This window comes from Triturus cristatus, chromosome 7 (genome assembly GCF_964204655.1).
Source record: "Triturus cristatus chromosome 7, aTriCri1.1, whole genome shotgun sequence".
Lineage (NCBI taxonomy): Eukaryota > Metazoa > Chordata > Amphibia > Caudata > Salamandridae > Triturus > Triturus cristatus.
The window spans coordinates 32,161,651-32,183,731 of record NC_140590.1 but is presented as its reverse complement, the minus strand read 5'-3'; the positions used below and the strand labels follow the sequence as shown (position 1 = coordinate 32,183,731).

General features: G+C 46.8%; 1 protein-coding gene across 2 annotated transcripts in view; it reads left to right on the top strand.

Moving 5' to 3' along the window:
- Positions 1–22,081, top strand: part of LOC146808739 (cell adhesion molecule CEACAM6-like) — a 668,079-nt gene that overhangs the window by 394,708 nt on the left and 251,290 nt on the right. For both annotated transcript variants that reach the window (XM_085615553.1, XM_085615554.1), the window contains exon 3: positions 6,766–7,116. In XM_085615553.1, coding sequence (XP_085471679.1) covers positions 6,766–7,116 — 351 coding nt within the window. The remainder of the gene's footprint in view (positions 1–6,765; positions 7,117–22,081) is intronic.

Here is a 22,081-nt window from a genome sequence, read left to right as displayed (position 1 = left end):
GATTATTACGATGAAAAAATGCACTGAGTTGGATGTTCATCTCTTTTTCCAAGATCTTGGCAGGAAGGGGGAGCCGCGATATGGGCCTGTAGTTTTTAGGGTCCTCTGGGTCCAAATTCTGCTTCTTCAAAAGAGGAAGAACAGAGGCTTGCTTCCAGATAGAAGGGAATATGCCAGAGGAAAAGACCTTATTTATCAAAGGAGTCAGGGCCATTCCGATTGCTTCAGGTACTTGTTTTGTGATCCACGCAGGACAAGGATCACTGGGGGCTCCCGAACGAATCGAGGAGAGAACCTTAATGGTCTCTGATACCTCCAGAGGTAAAAATTGTTCAAATTTCACCTGAGAGCCACTGTTACCGGCTTGATTGACATTCAACTGTGCTATGATGTCTGCATCGGTGAAAGATGAGAATATAATGTCCACTTTGCGTTTGAAGAAATCAGCAATTTTGTCACAAAATGATGAGTTGCTATAAATCCTGGGAGCAGATGGAATAGAAAGTTTCTTAATGATGTTAAAAAGTTCCTTAGAGTTGGATTTAGCCATATCTATCTGAGTATAAAAGTGCTTTCTTTTAGCTTCCAATAACAGTTGTTTATAGGACGTGATGCAGTATTTGTATTCCTTCTTGTCAGCTTCACTATAATTTGTACGCCAAACTCTTTCTAACAGTTGGCAGTCCAACTTTTTTGCTCTGAGATCTTCAGAGTACCAGGGGGCCGACAGTATGATTCGTTTAGGGGTCCACTGTTTCCTGGGCGCTAATAGATTACAAGATGTAGAGAGCCATTGATTGTAGGCTGCCACTGCATTATCCACTCCCGAGGGAGGGGATCGCAATGAACTCCTAAGGGACTCGCTGAACATATTAATGTCCAATTTTCCCCAGGCTCTGATCACGATTTCCTTTGCTGGTTTGATATTAACAGAGTGGTTTTCATAACCCTTCAGTTGAAACTGAATGGCGCAGGAGTCTGACCACGGGATGGGAAGGACAGAGGAACAAACAAGATCAAAGTTGTTTGAATAGATGCCATCAAGGGTGTGTCCTTTTTCATGCGTGGGGGCCTTGACCAGTTGATGAAGTCCTCCAGCTCCCATAATTTGCTCCAGCCGGTTAGTGTCAGTGTCCAAGTGGTTTTCTAAATAAAAATTAAAGTCACCCATGACTGTTTAAGATTCTATTCAAATCAAGGGTTGAGGGAGTAAGAAGCAATTGTGATCCATTCAGCTTCCTGTTGTACAGTCAAAAAATCAAGTGGGGGGAATGGATCACTTGTGCCTGCCACCAGGGTCCGTTATGTCCTTTCCGTCAGTACTTCTCAAAGGAGTACTTAAAAAACCCTCATTCACGCAGGTATCTCGTGCTTCGGTATATCTTGATTCTCCGCCTCTTATTATATGCGTGACAGCATCATCATAGGGTCTCTCTTTTATATGCTTCCTCCACCTGGAGGGAACAACTGTTTTTTCAGTAGTGATCAGAAATCAAGGTGAGTGAAAACTTTTGAGGTGTAGTGCTCCTTTAAAAAATAATCTGCATACTAGCCAAAAATTACTTTTTATTCTGTATGGTGTATGGGAGAACTAGGTAAAAAAACTTTAAGTGCAGCGATGGGCTAATTATGAGTCCACCGCACTATGGTCGACATGTTTCAGCCCGAAATCCGCCCTAAAGAGGGTCGATGGGCTTTCTTCAGGACCTTAGAACTGTGCTTCAATTGGGTGTTCTCCAATTAGAACAGTCAGGATAAATATCCTGTGTTTAAGGTCAATAGTACCTGGAGGAAGAGACAGAATTGAGATATCATAAGTGTGATAAGATGTGTAAAAAGTGTTGATGCTCATCAAGGGTCAAGTTGAACACGGAGTGTGAAATACAATAAAAAGTGAAGTTCATCATTGAATAAGCACAGGATCATGGAAATAAAAAATGAGAAAGGGCGCAATCCTTTCAGTTTGCAATGGCTAAGCTATATATTAAAAATGAATATTATTGATAGAAATCAGAGTAGTAAATTGCTCAAAAACACATAATGTTAATGTTATGTTATTCATGATTAATACAGCGCGCGGCTACTCAAAGGAGTGTCCCGGCGCTACAAAGAACCACCAACAACCAACCAAAACGAAAACGCCCCTAGTCGCCGCCTAGTTGGCTCCTGAGGCGGAAAGCCGGGAGCAGGGCTATGCCAGACTTATAAATAGAGCGCGCCGCTGACGGGCGTCGCATTCTTGATTGGCTCCTGAGGCGGAAAGCCGGGAGCAGGGCTATCTTGTTTTTAAAAATTATTGTCACGGATTATTGTGTTTTACCAGGCACCTTCACTTACCTGTAATTCCTAGCTCGCTACAAACAGCGCTACGCGCTGCAACGATCCCCCTACTTCTCACGCCATTCTCGAGGGCGAGGCGAGACACGCCCCCTCGGCTGGCCACGCCCCCCGCCAGACTCATAAATAGAGCGCGCCGCTGACGGGCGTCGCATTCTTGATTGGCTCTTGAGGCGGAAAGCCGGGAGCAGGGCTATCTTGTTTTTAAAAATTATTGTCACGGATTATTGTGTTTTACCAGGCACCTTCACTTACCTGTAATTCCTAGCTCGCTACAAACAACGCAACGCGCTGCAACGATCCCCCTACTTCTCACGCCATTCTCGAGGGCGAGGCGAGACACGCCCCCTCGGCTGGCCACGCCCCCCGCCAGACTCATAAATAGAGCGCGCCGCTGACGGGCGTCGCATTCTTGATTGGCTCCTGAGGCGGAAAGCCGGGAGCAGGGCTATCTTGTTTTTCAAAATTATTGTCACGGATTATTGTGTTTTACCAGGCACCTTCACTTACCTGTAATTCCTAGCTCGCTACAAACAGCGCTACGCGCTGCAACGATCCCCCTACTTCTCACGCCATTCTCGAGGGCGAGGCGAGACACGCCCCCTCGGCTGGCCACGCCCCCCGCCAGACTCATAAATAGAGCGCGCCGCTGACGGGCGTCGCATTCTTGATTGGCTCCTGAGGCGGAAAGCCGGGAGCAGGGCTATCTTGTTTTTAAAAATTATTGTCACGGATTATTGTGTTTTACCAGGCACCTTCACTTACCTGTAATTCCTAGCTCGCTACAAACAGCGCTACGCGCTGCAACGATCCCCCTACTTCTCACGCCATTCTCGAGGGCGAGGCGAGACACGCCCCCTCGGCTGGCCACGCCCCCCCAACTTCCTAAACCCGCCAGCATAAAGCATGTGTCTTGGCAGGAAGCGCAGCGGACGTGCGCAGCGGGCGCGACTTTTGCGCGCCGAAGGCGCGCCTAAGGCAAGCCCGTCTGTGCCCGTCCGCGGCCGGACGGGGCTAGGGGCACGACTCCATGCCAAAACCACCTTTCACTCTACCAAGGACCTTATTGCCCTCCAGGGCCATTGGCCTCTCCCGGACCCCATCCGCAGGCGGATCTCCTCACTAGACCTTGCTCCTTCCTCCCCCATTGCACCCGATCCCCCGCAGCACGTCCCTCCGTTACCTCGCCCCCCACCCCTGGACCCTCCCCCCCCCTCATCGGCACTGTCTGTCATCCTACTCAATACCAGGTCAGCGGTCAAGCACCATCATGAGTTGTTTGTCTTACTCGATTCAGAGAAACCTGACATACTGCTCCTGACCGAAACCTGGTATTGCGATTCTTCCCTTCCTGTCCTCTTGGCCACCCTACCCCCCTCCTATGTGGCCCTGCGGGCCGACCGTCCGACAGGCAAGGCGGGTGGCGGGGTCGCCTTAATCGCTCGGTCGGAGCTGAATTTCCAACCACTCCCTTTTTCCCCTATTCCCCCTGCTGACTTCTTGGCAGTCCGCTCTCTTTCATTTTCCCCCCCCATCACTTGCCTCCTTATGTACCGCCCTCCTCAACCCTCGCCTTTATTTCTGCCGGCAAGACCTGCTAGCCAACCTGGTGGTCAACTACGCCTCGGTCTTGGTGCTAGGGGACTTCAATTACTGGCCCTCAGACCCTCATGAGTGCTCAGTCTCTAAAGAATTTACCGATTTCCTTTCATCCCTCAATTTCGTGTCACACATATCTGTCCCCACTAACTCCCATGGACACACACTGGACCAGGTCTGGTCCCTTAACCTCCCTGTGGCCTCGGCTGCTGTCTCGCCGTGCCCATGGTCCGACCATTCCCTCATTTCCTTCCTCATTCTCCGAAACCTGACGCCCAAAACTCCGCATGCCAAAAACACCTGGGCGCGGAACTGGAACAGAGTGGACTATCTCTCCTTGACCTCCTCACTCCGCAACTCCTCTCCCATTCTCGCTGGTTTACCATCTGCCTCTCAAGCCAAGGCCATTAACACCTGGCTGGCTGAAGGCTGCGACTCAGTGGCGCCCTTACGCCGCATCTCCATCCGCCGACCTAAGGACTCCAATAGATGGTTCAATGACCACCTAAAAGATCTTAAACTGAGCGCCCGACGGGCGGAGAGGCAATGGAGGAAAAATTACAGTCCCTTATCAAAAACTCACTTCCTATCAGCACTAGCTAAATATAAAACAGCAATCCTGGATGCAAAAACTTCCTACTTCTCCTCAAAAATAATCTCTGCAGAAAACAAATCCAGGGAAATCTTCGGCATAGTGAATGACCTGGCATTCTCAGACCGCACCTCGTTCCAAATCCCCCCTTCCCAGCCTCTCTGCGATCAACTCAATACCTATTTCGTAGAGAAAATTGCTACTATCAAGACCAACATCCTACCACCCTCCTCTGCCTTCATCGATCCCTCCCCTCCTCCCGTCCTATGCCTTTTTACCTCCATCCCTCCCCTCACTTATGATTCTCTTTTGGAGATACTCCCCAAAGTGAAGTCAGGGTCCCCTGCGGACGTCTGCCCGGCACGAGTCCTGCAGCAAATTTACTCCAGCTGCCCTGACCCCCCCATCGCCTTCCTCAACAGTTCCCTGGCACAGGGCGTTGTGCCTTCTGTGCTAAAGGCAGCTACAATAGTGCCCATTCTGAAAAAACCTGGCGCGGACCCCTCCATCTCGGCCAACTACCGCCCCATCTCCCTGCTACCCTTCTTGGGCAAGGTGATGGAACGCCATGTCACCGCGGCACTCAGCGCTCATGTTGAAGCAAACGGAGGACTGGCATCCCGCCAAGCCGGGTTCCGCCCCAGGCATTCAACCGAATCAGTCGTGGTTGCGGTCCTAGACAATCTCAGAAAGGGTATGGACGATAACAAACGCCAGGCACTGGTCCTCCTTGATCTTTCCGCCGCCTTTGACACGGTGGACCATACCATCCTACTTACCCGTGTCAGGGCGGCTGGTATCGGGGGATCAGCACTGGTCTGGCTCTCCTCCTTTCTGAGGGACCGCACCCAGGCGGTTCGGCTAGGCGGCTTCACGGCCACTCCTCTTCCTGTCACCTGCGGGGTTCCCCAGGGTTCCTCTCTTTCCCCTTTGCTTTTCAATCTCTATATCTTTCCTCTCATTTTCGCACTCCAGCAGCTGGAGGTCACCGTTTATAATTACGCGGACGACCTCCAGCTCATCTTTGATCTATCCCCCTATTCTCTTTCTGTTTCCAACTTCCAGTCTACTATGACATTCATCAGGGACTGGATGAACCACAACCATCTTAAACTGAACCCGGATAAGACCGAGCTGGTTCTCACGGGTGGTTCATCCAGCCCCTGGAACTCTCTCTTTTGGCCCCCCTCTCTTGGTCCCTCTCCTACCCCCTCCACTTCGGTCAAAACACTCGGTGTGAAAATTAACAGCCAGCTCACTCTTCATTCACAAATTAGCTCCGTGGTATCCTCTTGTTTCCTCACTCTCCGCACTATCCGCACTATTTCCCGTTTCTTTTCCCCCCAGGCACTTAAGATCATCATGGCCGCATTAGTGATATCGCGATTGGACTACGCAAACGCTCTCTACCATGGTATCCCCGCATACAGCTTGCGTAGACTCCAGATTATTCAAAACCAGGCAGCCCGACTGGTATATGGCCTTTCTCGTTATCACCATTCCACCCCCCTCCTCAGGGAGCTTCACTGGCTCCCTGTAAAAGAGCGCTCTCTTTTTAAGATCGGCTGTATGGCCTTCCAGGCCCGCCAGGGCACCGCCCCCGCTTTTATTTCCTCATTAATTCACCCGTATGTACCTGCAAGAGATCTTCGGTCTTCTTCCAAGTCCTTTCTTCAGACCCCTCGCTTCACACGTAAAAAGTGGGGCGGGGCCAGCTTTTCCACCTTGGCTCCTACCTTTTGGAACTCACTTCCCGACCACCTCCGTTCTGCCACTCAGTACCTCTCCTTCCGTAGAGACCTGAAGACGTTTCTCTTCGACCAGGCCTTCCCTTCTTAAAACTCCCTTAAAACACCCCCACGTCCTCTCTTCTGGTCTCTCTCCCTCAGTTGCCAATCTCCCCAGCGCCAAGAAACCGCAAGGTGTACGCTGCGCTTTAGAAATATTTTAAATTAGAAATTAAAATTAGAAATTAGAAAGAAAGGAAACCTAAAGCTGGAATAGCCACGTAAGCAGTAAATTAACTTCTAAACAATCAGGGGTATCCCTAGCCCCCCAGAATATTAATATCTCCTACTCTCGTGGCTTCTCCCACTATAATGCACCCCCTCCACAGGAGTCACAGTCACTGCAAAAAATGGTCTCCTTTACTGATGGTACTAAATGCAAGACTAATGTCTGTTGTTGACTGTTTCAGCTTTTTAACCCCTGGTTTCCCCTCTTCCTCTGCCTTTCAGTCTGTCTCGGTGTCTGGATCCAGCCGTCCTCAGCTCAGGGGGCAGCTGCAGGAGTGACTAATGCCAGAGTGGGAGGCACGGTCACCCTCACTGCCCCGGTCACTGTGAATCTACTGATGTCTGCATGGTACAGAGGGACAGTAGTGGCCACTCCACAGCTGATCTGCAGTTGCTTCGTGTCACCACCATCACAGCTCAATGGAGCCCAATACACGGGCCGGGAGACTTGCGGCCCAGACGGATCTTTGGTGATCAGAGACCTGCTGACGAACTACACCGGAAATTACACCGTGAATGTGACACCGAGTGGTGCACTTCCGGTATCAGCCACAAGACAGCTGAGGGTCTACGGTAAGTGCTTGATCTCTGCCCTGGAAGTCGACGTTTCATCTCCCTCTGGGAAGGTGGTTTATATGTGGCATTTTATCTGTCTTTATGTACGCACTTTCTGTAACATAAGAGGACGGCTTAAAATCGTCCATATGATCATTGACCTGCTACAGGACCCTCTCACATGACGTAATTCTATGCTTTGGTGACGTGCGTTCTTCTGGAGTTGGGAAAAGCCTTAATGGTTGCATGAGTTACACCAGTAGCATATGTGCAGTAGTGATGCAGGAGTTACACCAGTAGCATATGTGCAGTAGTGATGCAGGAGTTACACCAGTAGCATATGTGCAGTTGTGATGCAGGAGTTACACCAGTAGCATATGTGCGGTACTGATGCAGGAGTTACTCCGGTAGCATATGTGCAGTAGTGATGCAGGAGTTACACCAGTAGAATATGTGCAGTACTGATGCAGGAGTTACACCAGTAGCATATGTGCAGTACTGATGCAGGAGTTACACCAGTAGCATGTGTGCGGTAGTGATGCATGAGTTACACCAGTAGCATATGAACAATAGTGATGCAGGAGTTACACCAGTAGCATATGAACAATAGTGATGCAGGAGTTACACCAGTAGCATATGTGCAGTACTGATGTAGGAGTTACACCAGTAGCATATGTGCAGTTGTGATGCAGGAGTTACACCGGTAGCATATGCGCGGTACTGATGCAGGAGTTACACCAGTAGCATATGTGCAGTACTGATGCAGGAGTTACACCAGTAGAATATGAACAATAGTGATGCAGGAGTTACACCAGTAGCATATGTGCAGTACTGATGCAGGAGTTACACCAGTAGCATATGTGCAGTACTGATGCAGGAGTTACACCAGTAGCATATGAACAATAGTGATGCAGGAGTTACACCAGTAGCATATGTGCGGTACTGATGCAGGAGTTACACCAGTAGCATATGTGCAGTAGTGATGCATGAGTTACACCAGTAGCATATGTGCGGTACTGATGCAGGAGTTACACCAGTAGAATATGTGCGGTACTGATGCAGGAGTTACACCAGTAGCATATGTGCAGTACTGATGCAGGAGTTACACCAGTAGCATATGTGCGGTACTGATGCAGGAGTTACACCAGTAGCATATGTGCAGTAGTGATGCATGAGTTACACCAGTAGCATATGTGCGGTACTGATGCAGGAGTTACACCAGTAGAATATGTGCGGTACTGATGCAGGAGTTACACCAGTAGCATATGTGCAGTAGTGATGCAGGAGTTACACCAGTAGAATATGTGCAGTACTGATGCAGGAGTTACACCAGTAGCATATGTGCAGTACTGATGCAGGAGTTACACCAGTAGCATATGTGCAGTACTGATGCAGGAGTTACACCAGTAGCATATGTGCAGTACTGATGCAGGAGTTACACCAGTAGCATATGTGCAGTACTGATGCAGGAGTTACACCAGTAGCATATGTGCAGTACTGATGTAGGAGTTACACCAGTAGCATATGTGCAGTTGTGATGCAGGAGTTACACCGGTAGCATGTGTGCGGTACTGATGCATGAGTTACACCAGTAGCGTACGTGCAGTAGTGATGCAGGAGTTACACCAGTAATATATGTGCAGAAGTGATGCAGGAGTTACTCCGGTAGCATATGTGCAGTACTGATGCATGATTTACTCCAGTAGCATATGTGCAGTACTGATGCAGGAGTTACACCAGTAGCATATGAACAATAGTGATGCAGGAGTTACACCAGTAGCATATGTGCAGTTGTGATGCAGGAGTTACACCAGTAGCATATGTGCAGTACTGATGCAGGAGTTACACCAGTAGCATATGTGCAGTACTGATGCAGGAGTTACACCAGTAGCATATGTGCAGTACTGATGCAGGAGTTACACCAGTAGCATATGTGCGGTACTGATGCATGAGTTACAGCAGTAGCATATGTGCGGTACTGATGCAGGAGTTACACCAGTAGCATATGTGCAGTACTGATGCATGAGTTACACCAGTAGCATATGAACAATAGTGATGCAGGAGTTACACCAGTAGCATATGTGCAGTTGTGATGCAGGAGTTACACCGGTAGCATATGCGCGGTACTGATGCAGGAGTTACACCAGTAGCATATGTGCAGTACTGATGCATGAGTTACACCAGTAGCATATGAACAATAGTGATGCAGGAGTTACACCAGTAGCATATGTGCAGTACTGATGCAGGAGTTACACCAGTAGCATATGTGCAGTTGTGATGCAGGAGTTACACCAGTAGCATATGTGCAGTACTGATGCAGGAGTTACACCAGTAGCTTATGTGCAGTACTGATGCAGGAGTTACACCAGTAGCATATGTGCGGTACTGATGCAGGAGTTACACCAGTAGCATATGTGCAGTACTGATGCATGAGTTACAGCAGTAGCATATGTGCGGTACTGATGCAGGAGTTACACCAGTAGCATATGTGCAGTACTGATGCAGGAGTTACACCAGTAGCATATGTGCAGTACTGATGCAGGAGTTACACCAGTAGCATATGTGCAGTACTGATGCAGGAGTTACACCAGTAGCATATGTGCAGTAGTGATGCAGGAGTTACACCAGTAGCATATGTGCAGTTGTGATGCAGGAGTTACACCAGTAGCATATGTGCAGTACTGATGCAGGAGTTACACCAGTAGCATATGTGCAGTAGTGATGCAGGAGTTACACCAGTAGCATATGTGCAGTAGTGATGCATGAGTTACACCAGTAGCATATGAACAATAGTGATGCATGAGTTACACCAGTAGCATATGTGCAGTTGTGATGCAGGAGTTACACCAGTAGCATATGTGCAGTACTGATGCAGGAGTTACACCAGTAGCGTATGTGCAGTAGTGATGCAGGAGTTACACCAGTAGCATATGTGCGGTACTGATGCATGAGTTACACCAGCAGCATATGAACAATAGTGATGCAGGAGTTACACCAGTAGCATATGTGCGGTACTGATGCAGGAGTTACACCAGTAGCATATGTGCGGTACTGATGCAGGAGTTACACCAGTAGCATATGTGCAGTTGTGATGCAGGAGTTACACCGGTAGCATATGTGCGGTACTGATGCATGAGTTACACCAGTAGCATATGAACAATAGTGATGCATGAGTTACACCAGTAGCATATGTGCAGTTGTGATGCAGGAGTTACACCGGTAGCATATGTGCGGTACTGATGCATGAGTTACACCAGCAGCATATGAACAATAGTGATGCAGGAGTTACACCAGTAGCATATGTGCGGTACTGATGCAGGAGTTACACCAGTAGCATATGTGCGGTACTGATGCAGGAGTTACACCAGTAGCATATGTGCGGTACTGATGCAGGAGTTACACCAGTAGCATATGTGCAGTTGTGATGCAGGAGTTACACCGGTAGCATGTGTGCGGTACTGATGCAGGAGTTACACCAGTAGCATATGTGCAGTTGTGATGCAGGAGTTACACCAGTAGCATATGTGCGGTACTGATGCAGGAGTTACACCAGTAGCATATGTGCAGTACTGATGCAGGAGTTACACCAGTAGCATATGTGCAGTAGTGATGCAGGAGTTACACCAGTAGCATATGTGCAGTAGTGATGCAGGAGTTACACCAGTAGCATATGTGCAGTACTGATGTAGGAGTTACACCAGTAGCATATGTGCAGTTGTGATGCAGGAGTTACACCGGTAGCATGTGTGCGGTACTGATGCATGAGTTACACCAGTAGCGTACGTGCAGTAGTGATGCAGGAGTTACACCAGTAATATATGTGCAGAAGTGATGCAGGAGTTACTCCGGTAGCATATGTGCAGTACTGATGCATGATTTACTCCAGTAGCATATGTGCAGTACTGATGCAGGAGTTACACCAGTAGCATATGAACAATAGTGATGCAGGAGTTACACCAGTAGCATATGTGCAGTTGTGATGCAGGAGTTACACCGGTAGCTTATGTGCAGTACTGATGCATGAGTTACACCAGTAGCATATGTGCAGTACTGATGCAGGAGTTACACCAGTAGCTTATGTGCAGTACTGATGCAGGAGTTACACCAGTAGCATATGTGCAGTACTGATGCAGGAGTCACACCAGTAGCATATGTACAATAGCGATGCATGAGTTACACCAGTAGCATATGTGCAGTACTGATGCAGGAGTTACACCAGTAGCATATGTGCGGTACTGATGCAGGAGTTACACCAGTAGCATATGTGCGGTACTGATGCAGGAGTTACACCAGTAGCATATGTGCAGTACTGATGCAGGAGTTACACCAGTAGCATATGTGCAGTACTGATGCAGGAGTTACACCAGTAGCATATGTGCAGTAGTGATGCAGGAGTTACACCAGTAGCATATGTGCAGTACTGATGCAGGAGTTACACCAGTAGCTTATGTGCAGTACTGATGCATGAGTTACACCAGTAGCGTACGTGCAGTAGTGATGCAGGAGTTACACCAGTAACATATGTGCAGAAGTGATGCAGGAGTTACTCCGGTAGCATATGTGCAGTACTGATGCATGATTTACTCCAGTAGCATATGTGCAGTACTGATGCAGGAGTTACACCAGTAGCATATGTGCAGTACTGATGCATGATTTACTCCAGTAGCATATGTGCAGTAGTGGTGCAGGAGTTACACCAGTAGCATATGTACAATAGTGATGCAGGAGTTACACCAGTAGCATATGTGCAGTACTGATGTAGGAGTTACACCAGTAGCATATGTGCAGTTGTGATGCAGGAGTTACACCAGTAGCATATGTGCGGTACTGATGCAGGAGTTACACCAGTAGCATATGTGCGGTACTGATGCAGGAGTTACACCAGTAGCATATGTGCAGTTGTGATGCAGGAGTTACACCGGTAGCATGTGTGCGGTACTGATGCAGGAGTTACACCAGTAGCATATGTGCAGTTGTGATGCAGGAGTTACACCGGTAGCTTATGTGCAGTACTGATGCATGAGTTACACCAGTAGCATATGTGCAGTACTGATGCAGGAGTTACACCAGTAGCATATGTGCAGTACTGATGCAGGAGTTACACCAGTAGCATATGTGCAGTACTGATGCAGGAGTTACACCAGTAGCTTATGTGCAGTACTGATGCATGAGTTACACCAGTAGCGTACGTGCAGTAGTGATGCAGGAGTTACACCAGTAACATATGTGCAGAAGTGATGCAGGAGTTACTCCGGTAGCATATGTGCAGTACTGATGCAGGAGTTACACCAGTAGCATATGTGCAGTACTGATGCAGGAGTTACACCAGTAGCATATGTGCAGTACTGATGCATGATTTACTCCAGTAGCATATGTGCAGTACTGATGCAGGAGTTACACCAGTAGCATATGTGCAGTACTGATGCAGGAGTTACACCAGTAGCATATGTGCAGTACTGATGCATGATTTACTCCAGTAGCATATGTGCAGTACTGATGCAGGAGTTACACCAGTAGCATATGTACAATAGTGATGCAGGAGTTACACCAGTAGCATATGTGCAGTACTGATGTAGGAGTTACACCAGTAGCATATGTGCGGTTGTGATGCATGAGTTATACCAGTAGCATATGTACAATGGTGATGCAGGAGTTATACCAGTAGCATATGTACAATGGTGATGCAGGAGTTACATCAGTTGCCTCCTGGAGCCGTTGGGTTGGGGGTAATGTTCGATTAGCTCTGACCTTAGAATGTGGGGGTACCAGCTGTCTCATAATACAGGCTATTTAAATATCCCTACTTGCTTTTTTTTAAGTAGCATAAAGTGCTTGCTAGTTTATTTACTTGCATTACTTCAAAGAATGTTCCCTTTTTAGGTCTCGCCTAGCATTGCAGCGCGAATGCGCTGCCATAGCTTTGGGAGGCATGCAGTATATACTGTAGTGTTGAAGCTTCGTGGAAGCTCCGCCCACTCTCTGCCCATTGGCTTTTGTCTTAAATGCTGCCTTCTGATTGGTTTGAGGCTTGTTAGTCGCTCCTCATTCATCATTTGTATCCTTTCACGGCTATTGGCCCCTTTACTCCTAACACTATTTTCTTCCCTGTCTCCCCACCTCACCGTCCCCTCCCTCAGTCTGTGACTATTTACCCTCCCCCACCCCCCCACTCCCATTCGTGATTTCTTGCCTGCTGGCACTTCTGTTTTCATCTTTATTATTGCCACATTGAAATATGCGAGTTCAAGTTGCGTGCTGTACAAAAACTTCTCGTGTTTCATGAACTAGATTTTAATGTTACTCTAAATATAATAAGACTCTAGGCAACATTCGGGGTATGTATGGCAACTGACGCCTCTTAGTTCACAAATGGCATTGTTGTCAGGAGGGAAGAGCGGTAATGTTTTTACTCATGATTAAAACAAGCACTTTTAATAACTTCCTCTCAATTCAGTGCTATAATCTTGTGTACTGAGGTGACGCGCTAAAGAAATGCACTTTTTTGACTTCTGAAAAGACATTATCGCTCATTTACATCATGTTTACTGCATGATTAACAATCACATGCCGATAATTTTCACGGCTCGCCCACTGGCTCGTATATGCTTGGCTCGTCTCCGGCTGGCTCTACCTGTTAATTAATCTATTGGCTCGCGCACCTCTAACAAAGTGAGATGAATGGATACATGACAGTGAGCTCGGTAGATGGTAGAGAAATAGACTGGTGCAGACAAACAGACAAAGTCAGACTCCATTGCCTCACGTCAGAATCATCACTTTCAATAACCTGGAAATCTGCTAGCAACTACCGCATGCCCCAACCTCATTCCCCTCACCTACTCTTAGCAGAAGTGGCAGATTCCAAGCTGTGCCCTGCTGGTGCAGAGGAGCACGGCAGAGTCTGTAGAAGCGCTGGGATCCCTAGCCTCTCCGGGCGGGCACCTAAGCCTCCCGGGTGCCTTCGCACTCAGGATAAATGAATACATTTTGTTCTGTGCTTTAGTCGCCCCTCTGTGAGCACTGTCTGGTAGATGAAGCTCTGTGTTAATAAACACATTCAGAGAGGTGGTTGTGTACAAACAACAGACACACTCAATACCATATGTTTTGAACGTGTAGTTAAATACCTGCTCATCGAGTACCTCATTGGCTGATTATTCCATGGCACTACCAAAACTACATTTGGACACATTTGCTCAACTGTAAAATACTCCCTTCTATGGGTCATTTAACAACTCTGGGCTTTGGGGTTAGGTAACCCACTTTGGATGCTGTGTAAAAGAGTAAATACAAAATTTAAGGCAATGAAACTAAGCAACCAGTACTGTCTAAAACACTGTGAAAACTGACACACATTCTGGCATTTTGTTTAGTTAATTTCGATTCTCTCATAGATGCGAGTAAAGTACTCTTAATATCCTAATGAAATCTGCACACTTTTAACTAATAGCACCGGGCGACCTTCGACAACTAGGCAATGAATACATTATCATGTAACCCTGAAGCCCCCCTGCCCCCTTGGCAAACTTCATTACCTCCCAGTGTTTGGGGAATAACCAAGACGCAGGAGAGTGAGTCAAACAGTCTAGAAAATGAAAGAGAAGCCGGGATTCGGATTCACATGCTCTGATCCTGATGGTTAGTCTGTAAGCACTACTTTTATTAACGAGTTTCGCATTAGTAAAGCACCACGGTGTGCATGTGTGGAGACACTTCACCCATGAGGTACGTGCCAGCAATTGTTGACACAATCCACACTTTGCGTCCTTTTCAATATATTTATTACGAAGTGCAGGACCTTTCCAAGGGATTTTGCACACTACATACATTAATTCCAAAAATAAAACGTGTAGGAAAAAACATTGCCATTTACAATGTCAATAGCTCTAACTCACAAATGCGAGACCTTTTTGCATTGCAAATGCTTGTTTCAGGTTTCACCTGCATAGCGCTTGAGAAATCTATTGCAATTAAAAAACAAGTATTGGCAAAGCCAATAGGTGTTGCCTTGAGTTTTGTGATTTGGTGCAGAAATTTGTGTATTTGGGCGAATTTTTAGTTTGCGCTATAAAACACTGTCCCAAAAAATAAGGAGAATGTTACTTCTATTATAGCTATGCAGGCATGTTAACCCAATTGCATCATACAAAAAAAAGAAACGCCCTTACGCAACCAAGACTTTTGTTTTACATTCGCAGCTAAGGGTGAAGTGACACAGACTCTGTGGCTACTTACATTAACATAGTTTCACTGTACGGAACCAATGACCATTAACACTCTTAAAAAGCCTTAGCGCGAACTTTCAGCAGTTGTGCTTTAATGTGCACGGAAAGTTCTGTAAAATTCACACATATGTGAGAAATAACACCAAAAGCAAAGCTAGTTCAATAGCTGCCAGCAGTCGGTGTGACCGCGTGCGTTTGTGTCTATAGCCGTCTGCGCAGGCTTTTAATTGGCCCAGGACCACCCATCGTCTGCAGTGCACTGAAAAACATATCGTGGGAGGCAGAGGAGGGAAAGTAGCAAGCTACTAGGACAGGACTGCAAGCACCCACAGGCTCTCTCATGTAATGTCCCCGTGCCTAATTAACAACAACAAAACACATACATGGAATATAATGTGGCCTCTTCTAAAGCGCTTGTGTTCACGCTTTATATACAACATTGCTGTCATTGCAGCCGGCAAATGTGAGAGAAAGAACAAACAGGAACGTATTCACAGCTGCTCGCATGGCACACAATGGATATACAACAGGTCTCACCTCTGTGATTAATATATATATTTTGTGGGTAAGGTTTAAGTTAGTTAGCAGATGTGCAATATAAGTTAAAGAATCTCTGTAAAAGTGTACTGACTAGTTTTTTTTAGAAATGCAATATATCGTGCAGTGTCTGGGGGTTATATAAACTGGTCTTGTACCTTCTGGTGATGTTTTCAAAGACAGATTTATCCACTGTCTGGAATATAAAGGGAATTTGACGGCGACGTGAAGTTGTGAATTCCGTCGCACCACATTGAGAGGATTCTGGGACACAATAGCATTTCAACATCCTACAGCAATTAAAATAAATACCATTGAGGGCATATTAATTTTAAATATATTGTATGAATTGAGTGGTGTGGGTTAAACAATGACTGCAATTAAAATAGCATGCGAAAAAACAAGTGGTGAAAGCTTAGAACATAAAGACAGACATGGCTTAAAAAATCCCAACGTGCTTTCAATATTCAGATCTCCTTTGCCAGCCTGCAGCTGCAGAGCTTTGAAATCACAGAGTCAAAAAGCAGCAAATGAAGTGGACTGATATATTCAAAGGGCCCCATTCACCAAAGCAATTTGAGACAAAAATCGAACTTTCCGACTTCTGGTATTCACAGAGATCATTTATGAGTCGTATCTTTACGTCCACAGTTGGGCCGCACTCTCCAGCTCGGGCCAGATGAAGTGTAATCACAAAAAGGAACATTAGGAACGTGAAATAAATGGTAGAGGAGTTCATGAAAATCAGTTTGGGCAGGAAAATGGTGTGGCTGGACACTACATCGCATCCCAGAAAAGTTTGCTCCACAATTTGCGCTCCCCTCAGTGTTGACTGTAGTGTTACACCAAAGTGTGGTGTAAACTCTACAGTCAACACTTGGCTTTCTGATTTAATGTTGGGCGGAATTCCTTCCGCCCAACACCGCCTCGGTCCTGGGACCGACCGACACTCAGTCGGCGGTTCCGGCTGCTTCTTTAGGATGTGACCAAACAGTGTTCGGTCGCATTCCTATATTTCACTGTAGGAGCATGCATTACTGCTGTAAACTGGCCATAATGCATACTTTCCATAGTAGAATGGGAGGTGCGGTTCATCCTTGCACGCCTGCCACAAGGTGCAGGGATCAATAGGGTGGCACCATAGGTGACCCTGCTGGGGGCCCCCAAACACACTTTCTGACATAGTTTCCATGTCAGACAGGCCGGCATGGAAACCATGTCAGAAATCATAATCGTAATCTCAGGGGCGGAAATGACCGCCCTTGAGATTACTAGCCGGCTTCTGACTGGCGGGCGGGCCCTCAAGCCCGTCGGAAGCCAGCCGGAATGACCAGTCGGTTTCCTTTCCAACCGCCTTCATCATAATGAGGCGGTCGGGAAGGAAACCAAGTGGCCCATTATGATGTGGCCCTAAAGGCTCTGACAGCAAGTGCGAGCCTTTATGGGCCGATTCATAATCAGCCCCTGAGTGTGGTATAAAATTACAGTCAACACTGAGCGTGGTGTAACACTACAGTTAACACTGAGGGAAGCACAAATTGTGGACTGCGTGTACCATGATGGAAAGGAGCAAACTTTTCTGAGATGTGATGCAGTGTCCGGCCACACCCTTTCCCCTGTCCAGACTGATTTTCCTGAACTCCTCTACCATTTATCTCACGTTCCTAATGTTCATTTTTTGCTAAAATTGCATTCCAGCCCATTGATTACACTTCATACGGCCCAAGCTGGAGATTCCAGACTGAGCCAGAGAGTACGGCTTAGGCCAGAGAGTAAGGCTTGAGCCGGAGAGTACGGCTTGGGCTGGAGAGTACGGCTTAGGCCAGAGAGTAAGGCTTGAGCCGGAGAGTACGGCTTGGGCCGGGGAGTACGGCTTGAGCCTTACTTTCTGGCCTGACTGCGGACGTAAAGATATGACTCGTAAATGACCTCTGTGAATATCAAAAGAATTAGAGTTAGACTTTTGTCTCATATTGCCTTTGTGAATTGTGCCAGACACTCCAAAGTTGGGCATCCAAACTGCACAATTGCATACACAAAGATGTGGAAATTGCAGTTTGGTACGTTCCTCTGTCTCATTAATTTATCAGTGAAAAGAAAACATGAGTGAGAGTAGCAGCGAGGCTATGACCCTAACAATGGCCTTTACACCTGAAGCGGTCGAAAGCAGGGAGTCTGGGACTCAGCACGTGACCAAGATGTACAATGCACTTATTGCAAGATGTTCTACACACAAACACAGAATAAATGAAAAAATACAATTAAACATTGAGGTGGGTGAGTCACTTGTGCAGCGCCATATTTAAAGATAAAGTGCATCGTGCCGCACTGATCAGAGGAAACGCAAAGTAAAAAAAATATGCCCATCAGTCTCTGGCATTGTTACGTGCCCAATTCACATTATGTCCATCCAAGTTAATGACGGTGCTTGCCAAAGAGACCATAGGCTGAGAGACTCGGAAGACTTAGATTTACAGAGAACTGATCATGAATTTTTGATGAACAAACTGATTCATCCTTTTCAGCCCTAACCATACCCCAACCTGAAAATAGCAAGCAATCACCTGATTTAAACTTTTTTAACTGATACCAACATGTGACCCAAACCGTATGATAACAGTCTCATTGTTCAAAGGAGAAAAATGAACCAATAGAAACAAAACACAGGAGGTGGATCCAAAAGAGCAGAGCAAACTGAAAGCTGAAGGGAATTATAAAAATTCCAATGTGGTCACAGAGTTGAGGGCAATAACCAGTGCGATAAGATGGTCCCATAGCCATGCTCCCTGAAGGTAATCAACATGGGCCCCTTTCCACTGAATGGGTAGTAAAATACAACAATAATGAAGATTCAGTGGGTGCCTCAAGTCATTTGGTTATGAGGACAATTGCACATACATGACTTACATGACTTCCCAAATCAGGTTTTAGCCATCTTAGAAGTGTGGAAAAGCACCTTACATATCTTAGAATGACGACGGCTGTCTGTAAGCTCTGGCATGCTTTGTTACCAGCATTTACACACAGGCCTTTAAAGGGGCAGGTACTCTTTGATTCTCCATACCCCTCCCTCTTCAAACATTCGACTACCACATGCGGTAAATGAAAATGAAAGGGATTCCCCACCACAAAGGCACCCAGATGTGGATGCCTGCTTTGGCCCCGGGGGCACCAGAGAGAGTACAGAGAACACAGGAACCCTCAAGCAGGGCCCTGCTTGTGCCCCAGGGGAAAAATGGAGTGCGTGCTCAATTGGAGTGGGAAACTGATTCAGGCACACCGGTGTTGCAGGGATTCTGCACATGTACAGAACTATGCGCAGGAAACCAGGAACTCGGTGTATAGTGGTGTACCAACCTATCACCTTAGTGCCCAAAATCCCCCCAAAAGACTAACTATAGTGTCTCATTCGATCTCCTACATAATCACAAAGCTACAAATGGTTAGACAACCCAGAACACAACACTCCAGACTTCCTCAGGAATCGCGGTAGCAAGACACCACTTTCGCTCACTCACTCGTACTTGTCCACAATAAGAATAATCAAAGTCACAGTTTAGTTTAAAATGTTTATTTTAACTAACGTGCCGAAGGGCCTGAAAAATGTGCAAGGACGAAGGGTGTTGCGCAGACAACAGAGGAAGGTCTCTCCTAAGAGTTTCGATACATTATTTTCTCCCCCCCTGCTCAGTGAATGCCAGGACATAAATTTAGGGCTAGATAAATTAGAGTTAGAGGTCAGTAGGACCTTCGATAAGATTGCCCCAATCAAAGCAGCTATAATCTATGATAAAAAGTGCCCAGCTCCGTGGTATTCAGTTACTCTAAGGACTGAAAAGGCGGCATGTAGGACAAAAGAAAGAAGGTGGAGGAAAACTAAAACTGACATAGATAGAATGGCATACAACATCATTCATAGGAGGTACCTAAATAATTGCAATTTGGCAAGAAGAGCCTTTCTGGCCACTCGCATAGAGGGGGCAAAGGGCTCCTCTAAAGAATTGTTTAGGATTTTAAAGGAATTCACTGCACCTAGTGCAACCAATTCGTCGTGTCCTCCCACTCAGTAATTCTGGGACAAGCTAGCGAGTCATTTTAAAAATAAAATAGACAGTATTTATGACTCTTTTGAGCCGCTACCAGAAAACTGGGAGGAAAGTCAGATTACTGTGAGTTCCCCGCCTGTGAGACTGGAGGCATTCGCAGCCATTACCAGGGAACAGGTGTTACCACTATTGAAAGGCCTGAAGTCCGGGTCGCCGTCAGATATAGCTCCCCCTTATATGTTGTCAGATTTAGCCACAGAGCTTGTTAATCCAATGACAGAAATTTGTAATCTGTCACTGGTGACCTCCTCCTTCCCGGCTAGCTGGAAGAAGGCCTTTATTAAACCTCTGCCTAAGAAACCATCGCTAGACTGTGCTGATCTGCAGAACTATAGACCCATCTCGCTCCTCCCAGGATGCTCCAAAATCATGGAGGCGCTGATAAACCGCCAACTGTCGGATCATTTGGCTCAGCACAGCCTTTTAGATCCCTCGCAGTCGGGCTTCCGTGCTGGTTATAGCACGGAGGCCGCGTTGGTGGAGGTAACAGATACCATCAGGCTTTTACTGGACGGCGGGACCCCGGCTGTGCTGGTCCTACTTGATCTGTCAGCGGCCTTTGACACCATCTCCCACAGGATTCTTTTGCATCGACTGCAGGAGATAAGTGTCACTGGAGGGGCCTGGGAGTGGGTGCGGAGTTTTCTATCAGACAGATCCCAGTGTGTGCAGATAGACTCTTTTGTCTCTCAGTCTACAGTAGTGGAGAAGGGGGTACCGCAGGGTTCTATTTTGAGCCCCACACTGTTTAACATCTATGTGGCCTTATTGGCCGCCATTATAGAATCCTGTGGTTTCCAAACCATCTCCTATGCGGATGACACTCAGGTGCTTATCCCCATAGAAAAGGATCACCTACTGACTAGAGAAAGATTCAAGAGCTGCATGACTAAAATCTCCAGCTGGATGAAAGACAACTATCTCCAACTTAATCCCAACAAGACGGAGATTTTATTGTTTGGGAAGGCAGAGGAACTATGGACAGATGAATGGTGGCCAGAGGTACTAGGTTCTCCACCTCTCCCAAAAAAATGGGTAAAACATCTGGGCGTGATTATGGATAATAATCTATCCATGGAACAACATGTCAAAACTTTAACAGGGAAATGTTTTGGCTTGATGCGCACTCTAAAGAAGATTTTTCCGTGGGTGCCCCTCTCTGCTAGAAGGGTTTTGATCCAGTCACTGTTAGTTAGTAGACTTGACTATGGGAACGCTCTTCTGGTAGAAGTGAGGGAGGATTTATTGTCAAGGCTACAAGTCGTACAAAATACGGCGGCCCGCTTGGCTTTGAACAAACCTCCACGCACGCCGTCTGCCCCGCTTTTGAGAGACCTACATTGGCTACCAACCAGAAAGAGGGCGCTCTTTAAACTTCTTTGCCTAGTTTTTAAAGCACGGGTCGGACAGGGGCCGGCTTATCTCACAAAGAAGCTAGTTTGGCACTCTCCGGTCCGGTGCCTAAGATCTAGTGGCCAAAAATTTCTTCAAATGCCAAGAATCAGGAAGAAGAAAATGGGGGGTCGTGCTTTTTCCTTTTTGGCGCCCAAGTATTGGAATCGGCTGCCTTGGGATCTGCGCTCCTGCACAGACTTAAACATCTTCAAGAAGCATTTAAAGACCTGGTTGTTTAGCTGAGCTGTCAGGCCGTCAAAGCCTGCCTTCACAGGCGCCAAAAGATCCCTCTGGGGATGATTCGTGCGCAATATAAATATAATAATAATAAAATAATATGGTGCAGTACACGTGCCATTACCAGCAGCAAATGCATGAACACAATACCGTTAGCATTGTTACAATTCCATAGAATACAAAAGGGGATGCCATTTTATAAAGACAGTGGAAAAAGGACTATAGGACCTAACCACCCTCCTCGTGATAAGAAATAGTTTATTTTAAAAAAGACCTCTGGGCTTTGTCAGCAAACCCCATATCTCAAGGCCTAGATGAAACGTTTACATCTTAGGAACAGCACAGCTCTTCTCTCTGGAAAGGTCTCTCTCCAAGTGTGTGTACAACATGCAATTCTGCAATATTATAGCACGCGTCTTTCAGTAGTGCAGCTGTGTGTCATGTTAGGTCTAGGTGCTAGGGAATAACAAGGGGCAATGTTTA